The sequence below is a fragment of the Mustela putorius genome, unplaced genomic scaffold, assembly GCF_011764305.1.
Source record: "Mustela putorius furo isolate JIRA1106 unplaced genomic scaffold, ASM1176430v1.1 tig00003836_pilon_pilon_pilon, whole genome shotgun sequence".
In the NCBI taxonomy this organism is placed as follows: domain Eukaryota; kingdom Metazoa; phylum Chordata; class Mammalia; order Carnivora; family Mustelidae; genus Mustela; species Mustela putorius.
The window spans coordinates 15,552,964-15,566,698 of record NW_025421989.1 but is presented as its reverse complement, the minus strand read 5'-3'; the positions used below and the strand labels follow the sequence as shown (position 1 = coordinate 15,566,698).

Below are 13,735 nucleotides of genomic sequence, written 5' to 3'. Positions count from 1 at the left end.
CTGGTCTGGCTTTTTGCCCTAATAGGGAGTTCATTCTTTTAATTGTTATTAGATCACCACCTAGATTAATTAAAGATTCATGACCAATGAATACATCTAGGAGCTGCTTGAACCTGAGATTAGATAGGAACATACACATTCGTACATGCCTTGTAGTCCGCCAGGGAGGCTTAGATTGATCTCGTCTGGACTGCTCACTCCTTGGCCCTGGTGAAATGCCTGGGATGATCCTTCATGGCGTGAAAGTCTTGTGATGCCCAAATGTAGTAGGATCTGGTTACTGTGCCATCAGACATGTGCTTCTGCTCTCCAATGGTAAACAGTCTCACAGGGGGAGGGAGATTGATCCTAGACGTGCTCCTGGTATGTCTTCCTGTCCTGCTTAACAAGAGCAGTTGTGGCTCCCCAGCTGCCAACAAAGGAGCAGGGTTCCCAAGCAGTATTGAGAGGTACGGAAGTGAAATTCTTCCTCCTGATTTATCCACACTTGTCATTATTAATCCCATTCTGGCCCCCAGATTCCCTTTTACTGTGTCATCTTTCTCTTGAATTCTGTGCTTGGGCTAGAAGATGAGGGGGGTGGGAGGCATGTCTGTTACCACCTGGAATAAAGCTGGTCTTTTATTCGCAGTCATTCACAAGTGACCCCCTTAAATATCCTCCACTCATCACACAGTTTTCAGAAACTCTTGAGGATCAGAATATGTACCAGAGTAGGACAAAGAATGCAGGAAAAATTCATGAAACCACCTCTGAGAACACCGCTTCTGAGAAGGTACTAGCAGTTGTGTGTTCAGTCAGGGAGACCTGGCATTCCTGAGCATCGCAGATGCACTAGCAGTTCTCAGGGGCCTGTCAGCAAGGTGCCCACCGAAACGCTGGCCATGGATGCGAAGGAGAGAAAGGAGAAAGTGTAAAGACCCTGCAAGAGGGAAGTTAAAGACTGGTAACTGTGGTGCTTGGGCTTGAAAAATCCCTCAGAAGTTGTGGAGTGCAAAGATAGGCTGGGAGCCAAGATCAGGGGACTCAACAAGACTGTGTCACACACCTGCTTTGTCCCTGGAGGGCATCATCACCTTCAGACATTTCTGACCTCAGGAGCCTCCAGTTTTCCTGTCTACGTCTCTGACTTCTTTGTTTTATTTGGTGCTTTCTCTTTGTCCATGCATCCTTTAAAAAATACAGGCATTCCCTAGCATTCTTTCTTCTGTTTATTCTTTCTACTTGCTTTGATTGCCCACACCTCTTCCCAAGGTCCTAGATGTTACCTCTGGTGATGTCTTTAGCCCTGACCATTCTCCAGAGCTACAGATTTCCAGCTGCCTCCAAGACACCCTCACATGGCTGCCCTGAAGGCACCTCATGTTCAGCACGTTCAAAATCAGACTTTCACCGACACACACTGTAGCATGGGTGACCCTTAAAAACATGATGCCAAGTGACAGAAGTCTGTCACAGAGACCACCTATTGCATGAGTCCATCTGTATGAGACATTCAGAATAAATGAAGCCATAGAGATAGGAAGTAGATTAGCAGTCGCCAGAGACCAGTGAATTAAGAGAAAATAGGGGCATGTGTGTGCCTTCTAACAGGTATCAGGACTCTTTGTGGCTGAGAAAATACTCTGAAACCAGTTGTGGTGACTGATGGATGCACACCTCTGTGAAGATACTAAAAAACTGTAGAATTCTATGCTTTAAATGGCTAAGCTTTAAATGGTGTGTGAATTAGATCTCAGTAACACTGTTAAAAATAAAATCAAACTCGCTTTCCTCCCAAGACCACTGGTTTTTCCTTGCAGCCAGCCAGCCAGTCTAGAAACTTCTGGTAATCCTCCTGGTTCTCCTTCCTACATCAGCCAGTGCAAGTCCTCTATCCCTCAGTCATTACTTCATTCATCTCATTCATTTTCATGGCTGCATATTATTTCCATTCTGTGCTTACATACCCTGAAATTTTGAAAAATTATTTACCTCCTTGTATACTTTTAGGTCAGTTTCTAATAGTATTTTTTTTTTGTCATAAGTTTACATTGTTATAGGGGGTATATATAATTTCTGGTATATAAATACTGAGAGTCTTAACTAAAACTGTTACATCATTCTTTGGAAGCTCTTCAGTGGAACCTCACACCGCCGAAATTTGATGACTTAACATCATTCATTTTCTAAAATATGCAAACAACCTCTTTTATTGTAAGAAATTTTGTATCATTCCCTTTTTTGCCTTGAATTTGGATCTCATTCTGTTTCCCCCATAGACTTTGATCTTGGGAAGTTTTTATTGATCACCAAATCAAAGTTGACATATAATGTTAATAGGTTTCTGTGACTCTCAGGCGTTAAATATTTCCTCTGCATTCAGGTAGCCTTATAGTTGATCAAAGTAGCATAAATATATTACAGGTTTTGTTAAGTATTGATTAGACAAAAGATGTATTGGAAATGCATATCTCTTTTCAGATAGTTCATGTATTCGCATAGAAATGTTACTTATTGCTAATAGAATAATGTAGTGTTCTAAGTATCCATTCTAATTATATTTTTTTTTTCTTTTTATAGATGTAAGTCCTGAGAAACTTTGTCTGTATGATTAAAGTAGATGAGAATGGAAGGACTTTTCTTGTAGCAATGCCACTTGGTTCTTTGGACTCACTCTGAATTATAGGCCCAAAAAACACTTAGTGATCTATCATTAAAAACTGTTTTGAATGTTTACTTTTACTTTACGACTTTGTCCTCCTTCAATTTTATTAAACAGAAGCAAAGACTCAGAAGCCATGTGGCTTGCAGAAGTATGCTACTTACTACTAGCTGCTAGGGCAGGTTCATTTTCTTGACATCATTGCCAGTATTTCCAATTGTCCTGTTTTGGGGGATCCCCAGGTAACGCAGAGTAGTAAAATTCAGGATGAGAAGGTGTATCTTTCTCATATAAAGTAGGAGATGAGGGACCAGCCCTAACCAGTTGTGCAGACAGGTTAGTTTTGGAAAGTGAACACTGGGAATTTGAAGATTTAGATATTACTTCTTTCCAAACTATCTGTCCCCATATGCTCCTTGAAAAGTCTTCACGTGTCCCTAATGGTAGGCATACCCCAGTTTGATAATTGCTGACATACTTAACCAAGCCTCTGCTGATGACTTTGGGATAGCTTCCAGGTTTTCTTTATTTTCGGTAACACCACTGGGCACACTGACATTTTGGTACCTTGCCATAGTCTGCCTTTTACTTGTTTCTCCTCTGACCAGAAGTACCTGAAAGGGCCTGTTTACCTGCACCCTAGCCAGTTCTCTACATTATCAGTCTTTGTTATCCATTGTCAATCTAATAGAAGAAAACAGTTCTCATTTACCTTTCTTTGGTTATTAATGATGTAAGCCTTGTTTTATGGGTCTATTGGCTGATTGCATACCTTTCCTCAATTTCCTTATTTCTGTGTTTTGCCAGCATTTCTGTTGAGGGATAGTACTTTTTCTTATTTATTTGTAAGCATTCTTGATTTATTGAGGATATTAACCTGTCATACATTTTGCTGGTATTTATTTTATGTTTGTCAGTTGTTTTTGGTGGCTTTTACATCACAAAACTTATAAATGTTCATGAGTTTATTTGAGTTGGTTCGATATGGCTTCTAGATTTCTTATCATACTTATCCTTACAAAAATTCCTTATGGTATTTCCTTTAAGTGGTTTTATGGTTAATTCTTTAAACATATACATATTTATTCCCTTTAGAATTCATTTTTATGAAATAACATGAGCTTAGAATCTAATTTTTCCCAATGAATCGTCAGTTTTTAAACACCATTACTTAAATAATTTGTCCTTTCCCCCACTGATTGAAAATGCTACCTTTAGCATATGCTACATTCTTACATATTCCTCATCTGTCTTTGGAATCTTCGGAGCCTCTAACTTGTTTCCTTGTCTGCTGTGATTTACTTATTCTGTCCATTTGCTACTAGCACAGTTATTGTCCCAGAACACAGACTGAATCATGTCACTCTTAGGCAAACCCCTTCCAAGGATTCTATTGCCTACAAGAGAAGAGACCAGACTTTATCACCAGCTCCATTCCTAATAAGCTGCCTTTCTAAGCACAATTCTTCATGGACCTTCTGCTTTTTGGAGCATAACAGACATTTCCATGTGCTTGTGTTTGCTGCTGGTGTTCTCTTGCCCAGAAGTAGCCTCCTGATCCTCATGGTTTTCTTATTAAAACCCTTTTTTCCTTTTTTAAAACCTGTTTTCCTTTTAAGACCAACTGTGAAGCCTCATCAGGGCTGCCTCTTGTTCCATTTGGTCTCTTACTGTTGCTGTGTACCTTCCTGTTTCCCCCAAATAGATCATCATCTCCTTGAGGATAGAGGGAACCTCTTCAGTCTTCCTATCTTCCCCTTTTTGCCTTTCATATAGCCTGTCTTCAGAAAATGCCTGTTGAGTAGAATCAAGCCTAATCATATATACATACACACGCTCTCACATGTCCATGTATAGCTCTAGAAAGTTAGTGAGTGGTAGCCATCGTGTCAGGGGTCCCCAGGACCAGCCCCAGGTTTGGTGATTGGCTGGGAACACTCAGGAGACTGAGCATACGGTGACACTCACAGCTGTGACGTGTTAGAGTGAGAGCCACACAGCACATCCGCAGAGGGAATTGGCACGCAGGTGACGCCCAGAGGACACCAGGTGCAAGTTTCCCAGGGTCCTTTCCCAGTGGAGTCGCACAGGACATGCCTAATTCCTCCTGCAACACTGTGATAACACATGTGAAATGTTGCCAACCAGGAAAGCTCGTTAGAGACTTGGTGGCCGGGGGTTTATCAAGGGCTGGTCACGTGGGCACCCTCGGCCAGTTACATGCTCAAATTCTGGACCCTCAGAAGGAAAGCAGGTGTTCACCATAGACCATATTGTTCGCACAGTTTAGACACTCATCCATGGTGCGAATCCTCCCCAAATCTAAGCTCCTGGCTGTAAGCCAGTGTCCGACCTTGGAAGCAGGACTTTGAAAGGATAGTAGTCGGGCATCCTTTGCTGTATTAACTCATCAGTACAACCATCGTTTCAAAGAGCTTAATTTCACAAATGGCAGATGTCTAATGAGAGGAGGAAAAATCAGTATGTTGGGAATGGCCAGAGAAAGTAGCTAAGTACTTTTGAGTTTCACTCTCCTCTTACAGAGGAGGCAAACTGAGTCGTAGAGAAGCGCAGGGCATAGAAGGGACGACAGCCGAAGATCCGTATTTGGTGGTAGAGTGTTGAGAGTTGGGTAAAGAAAGAAGTGTGCAACTTCTAGAAGGCCTCGAAAGCTGGGGAAAATATGGAGGATGTGATAGAGAAGTAGAACATCCTGCTAGAACTGAGGAGAAAGTGCTGTTGAGGATTCCTTGATGAGCAGTGGGTATGCAGGGTTCTGGGGAGGAGACGATATTCAGGAAGACCCACGAGGGAGCATTTGCAGTGATACCCAGTGTCAGATTAAGAAGATTTAGACTACTAAAGTAGGTTTTCAAATAATTGGAGGAATGGGGGATCAAGCTGAGAGATGGTGTGGGAGAAGCTATGGCAAGGGTGAAAACAAGATATTTCAGTTGAAACATTTTTAAGAATTATTATAGTCAGAGTTTCCTTTTGAAGTTGTTAGTAGGCAATGGATATTTGAAGGTCAACATTTATGATTTTTATATTATGTAACAAGTAAAGAAATGGGATACAATGAAGTCTACTTCTATTTCAAGGAATGATGTTGACAAAAAAAATATATGTTTTATATATATATATGCATGTATTTTGAACATTTCACTAATTAATCAAAATTGAAAGAAGAATAAGAATTTTCTATCAGCACTGCCTTTGTTTGGAATTAAATGTTTCCATACTAATGTAAATGCCAAAAAATAAATCAACTTTTAAATTTCTTTCAGTTTTAATAATGTAAGATCCTAGTAAAAGGTAAGGATATATGTATTAATAAATATTTTTAATGTCCCAGAAAAACATGCCATTTACCATTTTTGCTCTTTTATTAGTTGCATGTTATTCTGTCCAGTTTGTGGTTGGTAATTTAATATTTTTGTATAGCATCGCAGTATAGAATCCACGTTTCATTACCCTCTTTAATCACAGTTTTATTGTTGTGAACTCCTTTTCCTGTGTTCACGGAAGCCTTACATCTTTTTATGTTGTAGGTAACCATCCAAAAGCAAGAATGCTTCCCCATCTCCCCAGTAGCTTTCTCTGTCAGCCAAGCTAGAAGAGTCCATATCGTTTTAAAATTAAAGATACCATATGATGACCAGTTTAAGACTATGTGTGTGTCCCACCAGGCTCTGTGCTTGAGGGGCTAAGTTTTAAGGGTCTTGAATTTTTTTTTTTTTAATAATCCCCAGTGAAACTCACCCAAATAGCAGAATGCCTTTTCATCAACTTACTAATACCAGTGTGCTGAGTGTCATATATTTTCTTTGTCCTACTGACTTAACCGTTTGATATCTGCTTTGATGTGTTCTGTTGTTACTTTGCGTCTTTGGGGTTCCACATACCTTTGTGGGGGTCTTGGCTGCAAGTGGTTACTACATAAATTAAAATATTTTGACAATTACAATGTGAAAAAACTCTAGCTCAGATGTTATAACTGACTCTTCTTTTGAAGTCTGTATTTCTTTTGTTTTCTCTCAATAGGAATATGCAAACATTGCCACAGCAATCTAATCTGGAATTATTACATATGGAAACGACACTACAGGATGATACTTGGGAGCATCTCTTTTTGTCAGGAGTTAAAATTGGCACTAAAGCACTAATACTGTAACTTTCTTGATAAAATAACTTTATTTTTCTGTAGTGGAATGCTGCAACTTTTTTACACTTAATTGCTTTTAAATTACAGTATTCGATTTAAAAGTTGTATTAACTACAGTTTCTTTTGCAAAAAGTCTCAAAAGGGCATTATTTGTTGATGCATTTTTCTCTGAGCATGGTTTCATAGAGAATTTACCTGAGTTAGATCCAGACGTTTATATGTTGGAAGTTTTGCTTATGTAATAAAAACAAAAGTATCTGAATTGTATAGTGTCTGTACGTGAGAGAACTCGAAACAGTGGCCTTATGGTAGCAAATTTTATACCAGATTTTTCTTTTTTCTGATGACAGTTTGGCTTATAACTTGAAATTTTCTTAAGTTTCTGAATATCAAGGCCTATATAATTTATACATTTCATATTATGATATAAGAAGGCACGACAAAAGGTGCTTCACAATTTCCATCGGGTAGTTATGAGCGCACTGAATTTTTAGCAATTGGTTCATTCAGTTTTTTCCACCACTGTTTGCTCTTTCCAATTTCAAAATGCTGTTGTGGAAGATATGTAAAGATTTTGTAATTTATATTCCATCTTACTTTCCCTCAGGGCAAGCTTGTGCATATCATATTTTTAAAGGCTTTTTAAAAATCTGACAGACAAAATCTCATATTTGGAAACTGTACTTTACTACTACAGCATTATACATTTTGCAAGCACATATTACAAAGTGTTTATTTTCAGTTCAGTTGTATTGAGTACCTACTAGCATAAGATAAAATTGGTGGGATTTTAAATGATGTTTTAGGTCCTGGTACCTTATTTCTTTGTTTTCTTTGTTCTGCTTAATAATACATATACATTCCCAATTAAACTTTTGTGAAATGTTTATTTGTAATAAAATAAAATACTGTTGCTCCTTCTGCTTGAAGTCACTTGCCAGTTTGTGAGAACATTATTTTAATTTCATACCAAGGCAGAACTTTTAAAATCAAAGTCTGGTAAGAACTTGATTTCTCATGACTGGATTATGAAAAAAATCTCACTGCAAACAATTAACTTTTTTTTTTTTTTACATATCTTTGTAAGAAAGGGCAGCTGTTTCCTTAGTGGGTCAGTAATAAGTGAAGCGAAGAGGACTAGCATTAAAGTTGGCTAATAAATTTAGGTAGATGGCCTGACTTAATGCTGTGTACCATCTCTGTAGGTCAGCTTTTCCAACGTATTTAACATTCCACTTTGGTAAGAAAGAAGTACATGTGTGCAGTAGTATGACAACTTCCTATTGTGTGAGGTACTCATAACATCTGCCTTAAATTTTAAAAGAATTCATTTATTCTCATATCCTGGGGGACGCTTACGAGCCTTGAGTATTTAACCATTTGGTTAACACATATATTTAGTGCACAGATTCTGTGCTAAAATTACAACAGTGAATAAAAGAACAAGACACTCAGAGCCTGCCTTTATGGTCCAAACAGTCTGATAAGGAAACCAGACATTGAACTTGGAAATGTAACTTGGTACACTGCATTAATTCTCTGGCTATATTTATCATAGCATAGCAAAAAAGGCTAAGACCGTTGACTTGATATTAAAATCATTCCACAACTGACTTCCTCTTTAGGCATATATGAATATACTTTTGGCATTGTCTTAATACGCAGAGCATGTTATTTACAAAAATACCTATTGGTAATGTGGGTGTTTTCAGAAAATATTAAATGCAGAAGATTTAAAACCTAAAAAGAAAGGCTTGCTTTATAATTTAGAGAATAAAATAAGGACAGGGACTGTGTCTGTCTTGTTCACCATAGTATCCCCAACTTCCAACATCCTACCTGACACATGGTAAGAACTCATTAAATATTAGTTTAATGGATGAGTAACCAGTAGAATAAATATATTTGTTATATTATAATAAATATATTTATTCATTATATTAGGAACTAAATTTATTTAGGAACTAAATAACTAATTTGCATGTGGAGGCTGAACAGAACTTTATCTTATCCTTAGCATTTTTTTCTTGACTGAGAAGAATTTGAACTTTCTAATGCATAAGATGATAGAAGAGAAGTTTTGGTAAGTCATACGCCATTGCCTTCTCCCCTTCCTCCCTTGTAAGGTAGGCTCTTCCCCAGCACTGGGAAGACAAAGGTAATAATATAACAGAGTCCCTCTTCTGAGGAACCTCATCAACTGCTGGAGAAGAGATTCGTAAAAACAAAAAATCCAATATTGAGTGTTAAGTACTCTATTAGACGTACATATACGAAGTTGAGAAGAAAAAGTTGGCATTCCTGGTTGCATATCCCCGGGTCACATTTTCTTTCTTGCTGGTGTCACAAGTCTCAGAAGGCAGTATTCTGCTGGTAGTTTTGCTGGTTTTAAAATGAGATAGTTTGGAGGAAACTGGCTAAAATGTACATGAGATCTCTTCATATTATTTCTTTTTTTTATCAACATTTTATATGCTTTATTGAAAGTTGACAAGTGCAACAGGTAAATACAGTGACACCTTACAACTGCGTAGAGAACATGCACAGAAACGTATGCATAGAACTACTATACAGGTAATATGCAGAAACCCCTACTGCGAAATTCATTTCATTAGCTAGAACGGATCATTTTTCAAAGTATTCAACCAGCTCAATCAAAAGACTTCAGTGAACAGGAATTTACTTCAAGATATGGAGCAACTAGAAGATTTTAGATTACACAAAGTGACTGACGGTGCCAAATTCTTAAAATTTCTTTAGGTGTGGTTTTCTTCTTGTAGCATTTTTTTAAATGTAGATCTCTATATAAAAGACAATCCACACTTCTTCAGACAGCCAATGAAACACCTAAATTTCAATGTGTACAACCTAAATAGTAGTTACAGTCCTCTATTGTACAAAATAGTTACACTACATACACAAATATACAATAAGCAAAACAACCTTCATGTAAGAGAGCCTAGGTCCCAGCTACCTGTCACCGTTTTAGTCACTAAGACTTTTATGTCATCCACTGTTTCAGAAAGAGGCACAGTACTATTGTTTTTATGGATTTTTGGTGACAGTCGTCAATTGGTTCGATGAACTACGTTTCCCCCCATCTTAGGTGAGACTATGCGTCAGTCTTTACTCTGACCTCCCTTTTAAGGTCCTCCTGGGGGAGAAGAGGAGAGAGGAAAGTCCAGTGGAGCCCCACTGCTTCGGACCCCATGGAGTGCACTCGGGAGTGGGGATGGGGAGCAGGGAAGGGATGGAAAGGTGCACAGCTCCTCGGCATGAATGAAACCACTTCTCACGTATCTGCCAAGCTGCATGAGGTCCCAGTATATCCATGCTGATTCTCTGATTAACCTTTAATTCGCCCAACTAAGAAGTTTCTTCAAGCCAAAAGCATATGAGTGTTTAATACTGGAAAAAAGAGACAATGGCATATACGTCGGTCTCACTTCTCTTTCGCAGCGAGCAATGAAATGGGTGACGGTGGAGGCGGATTCCCCCTAGTACATCTTCTCTGGTCTGTTCAGTTCAGACGGCAGCAGCCAGTTCTGCGGGGGCATAGGCGGCTACGCGGTGGGTCCTGAGCCCTGGGACGCTGGCTGGGCGGGGGGCTGTGTGGTGGCAGGGGGGGAGCCAGTCTGCAGCTGGGCCTGAAATTGGGCAAGCTGCTCAGGACTGGCCAGTGTCTTCAGCAGATTGTTTTCCTGCTCCAGCTGGGAATTTTTCTCTATTAGTTCTTTGATTTGCTCTTTGAGGACCTCCACTTCCTCTCTAACCGCATACATCAAATGGCTTTTCACCAGATCCATAGCTTGCTCGATTTTGTTGTCAATAGCTACCACACTTGCACCAGAGGAGCTGATTTCAGCTTCCAGGACGAGGACTGAGGAGCCAACTGCCTTTCGAGGGAATGAACACGGTCTAGGACGCCGGCGGGGCCATGAACTACAGGGAAGTCCTCACAGCTGGTCCGTCACTAGGCTACAGAAAAGGTTTCTAGATGCGCACGCATGGCCACCACCGCCGCCGTGCACGCTACCGTCGCTCTCTGGGCGCCTCTCTTTGCTCTCGGGCCAACTGACCTCTTCATATTATTTCTAATAGGTGCATGTATATCTCCATTTATCTCAACATAAATTTCAATTTAAAAAAGACACCCATAATCTTAGCACAGATAAAACTACTATATACATTTTAGAGGCCACATTTTCTTTTTTTCAATTAGAAAAACTATTATATTTACATTATAATAAAGTATGTAGATGCATAATATGGACCACATTTTACTCAACAAATCCTACATATGTGAAGTTTGTTTTTTAAAAGGTTGGAGATACTTCCAGGTGGTAGCAGGAAAAGTAAAGCTGGATCCGAAGCTCACCTTCTCCATGATCTAGCAAACTCAGTAATCTGCAGCCCCAGATTAACCAGCAGCAACCATACAAGGAAGAGGGTAGAAGATGCTAATGCAACAAGGTATGGCGTGACTTCAACCCCTCCCCTGCCTCCTAAGTAGCGCAGAGTCAATAAACAAAGTTGAGGATATCTTGGTGATGAGGGGCCCCATTATGGACAAAGAGACCAGCAGGGTGGCCAGGCCATGTAGGATAGAGTCAAGGAAGACCCTCGGGAAGATGAGGTCTTTGCTGCTGTCTCAGGACCTCTGCAGAAGGGGGAAGATTCACCAGGACAAGGCACTTCCAGGGTGGCAGAGGAGCCTGGGGAAGCCAAAGCCCACAGAATAAGATAGACCTTTGCATCCAGGGAGCCCTGGTTCTGGACACTTAATGGGAGCCCGGAAGAGAGGGGATACCAGGTTTCCCAACAGACTTCCAGCAAAAGGAATGGTATGACCTCTGAGTCCATTAAAATACAAAACTAAGATTTTAAAACAGGAATACAATTGTAGAATGTAAATGTTAAGAATCTTCACAAAGAAAAATTAGCATGCACTGATCAACTAGGACTTGGTAGGAAGAAGTGGGATAAAGAATAAAAACCAACTGCCTCATCTTGAGTAGCCAGGTGTCATGTTAAGCTATAATGTCTACGATTGTATTGTACAATATAGAAAAAACCTACTGACTGACCTCAAGCTTTTCAGTCTTTTTCTTGACCTTAAATGCACTGGTTCTCAAAGTGTGGTCCCCAGTCAGCAATATCAGCAGCATCTGTAAAATTTTTAGAAATGAAAATTCTTGGCCCCACCCCAGACCTACTGAATCAGAAATGGGCTTGGACCCAGCAGTCCAAGGGATTGGACTCCAGGGGATTCTGCCCTCCAAGGGATTCGGCTATGTGCTCAAGTTTGAGAATCACGGGCTTAACATGTAACTCTTTTGGGAACCAGTAACCCTTACAGCAAAGAAACATTTGTCTCAAGTTCAGCAGCCCCTGCAGTTTCATTTTTAAGTTTTTTTTTTTTCCTATAGCATTTAAATAAAATTAACTAAAGCCTTTTAAAATAAAAAGTATAGCAATTCCCACTATGAATCCTGTCTGTACCTGTGAATAGAGAGGTCTGGAAACACACCCATCCACTGTTAACACTGGCAATTTTTTTTTTTTTTAATTTATTTGACAGAGAGAGAGAGACATCACAAGTAGGCAGAGAGGCAGGCAGAGGGGGAAGGGGAAGCAGGCTCCCTGCAGAGCAGAGAGCCTGATGTGGGGCTGGATCCCAGGACCCTGAGATCAGGACCTGAGCTGAAGGCAGTGGCCTAACCCACTGAGCCACCCAGGCGCCCCAACACTGGCAATTTTTTTTTTTTAAAGATTTTATTTATTTATTTGACAGAGAGAAATCACAAGTAGATGGAGAGGCAGGCAGAGAGAGAGAGAGGGAAGCAGGCTCCCTGCTGAGCAGAGAGCCCGATGCGGGACTCGATCCCAGGACCCTGAGATCATGACCTGAGCCGAAGGCAGCGGCTTAACCCACTGAGCCACCCAGGCACCCAACACTGGCAATTTTTTAAGTGCTTTTCTGTATTGGTTGAATACAACGAACATTGTATTGTTTTTATAAAATAAAGTCATTCTTCTTTTGTTAAGTGGTAAGGATATTTCATCCTATCCATAGTGTGTATCTGTTACTAAAATCCGTGTATACAAGTTTTACCGCCAAGGGCTGCCTACTTCATCTTAGGAGGCGTTTACTCTCTGCCATTCCTCCTCCTACATCATAACATGTGGGTAAGCTTAATTAAGTATATGTTGTGTTGACTTTTTAATAAGAATTCTTGACTTAGGGCCACCTGGGTGGCTCAGTCGGTGGTTCTGTCTTCGGCTCAAGTCACGATCCTGGGACCCTGGGATGAGAGCCCTGTGTCAGGCTCCCTGCTTAGGGGAGAGCTGCTTCTCCCTCTCCCTCTGCCTCTTCCTCACGACCCTGAGCTCAAGGGTTGCATGCTTGGCCTACTGAGCCAGCCAGGCACCCAGAAGTATCAAGCCCACTTTATTTTAATTTTTCAAAGGATTTATTTATTTTAGAGAGAGAGGGAATGCATTTGGAAGGGGGGGTGTAAGGTGGGGGCAGCAGAGGGAGAGAAGCAGACTCCCCCGTTGCGCGTGGAGCCTGAGGCAGGGCTCAATCTCATGACCTTGAGATCATGACCTGAGCCAAAATCAAGAGTCAGTTGCTCAACTGGCAGCCATCCAGGCGCCCTGGGCCCCCTTTAAATGTGCCTCACTCACGGGCTTGTATACCTGCACACATGCTCTGTTCAATTTCCATTGTCCCAAGTGTCCTTTCCCTGTATATTCCTGGTCAATTGCTTCAAACCGAGTCTTAAGCCTCACTATGGTAGCTTTTCCACTCAAGTCTCATTGGGTTAGCTGTCTTTCCTCTGGTCTTCCAGAATGCCTAAACACACCCCTGCTTAAGTCCTGAAGCACAGCGACTAGATCCACAGCCTATATCTCTCTTCCCT

The 13,735-nt window shown here is 40.5% G+C and overlaps 2 protein-coding genes across 8 annotated transcripts in view; one reads left to right on the top strand and one right to left on the bottom strand.

Annotated features, from left to right (window-relative positions):
- The window catches only part of BCLAF3 (BCLAF1 and THRAP3 family member 3), a 58,997-nt gene extending 51,267 nt beyond the window's left edge, over positions 1–7,730 (top strand). For 5 of the 7 annotated variants that reach the window (XM_045089368.1, XM_045089369.1, XM_045089364.1 and 2 more), the window contains one exon: positions 6,689–7,730. In XM_045089368.1, the coding sequence (XP_044945303.1) occupies positions 6,689–6,718 (30 nt within the window). In that variant the 3' untranslated portion in view covers positions 6,719–7,730. Of the gene's footprint in view, positions 1–2,562; positions 2,730–5,931; positions 5,960–6,688 lie in introns of those variants that run through there. The other 2 variants (XM_045089366.1, XM_045089367.1) reach the window with 2 other exon arrangements.
- A 2,515-nt stretch (positions 7,731–10,245) lies between these two features.
- On the bottom strand, positions 10,246–10,699 carry LOC101689434 (TSC22 domain family protein 1-like). The gene has a single exon (XM_013059661.2). The coding sequence runs from the start codon at positions 10,613–10,615 to the stop codon at positions 10,373–10,375; it is 243 nt and encodes an 80-aa protein (XP_012915115.1). The 5' UTR covers positions 10,616–10,699; the 3' UTR covers positions 10,246–10,372.
- Positions 10,700–13,735: the final 3,036 nt, after the last annotated feature.

Excerpts from the sequence above, each read along its gene's own strand:
- LOC101689434 (XM_013059661.2), bottom strand. The coding sequence starts at position 10,615 with ATGGATCTGGTGAAAAGCCATTTGATGTATGCGGTTAGAGAGGAAGTG.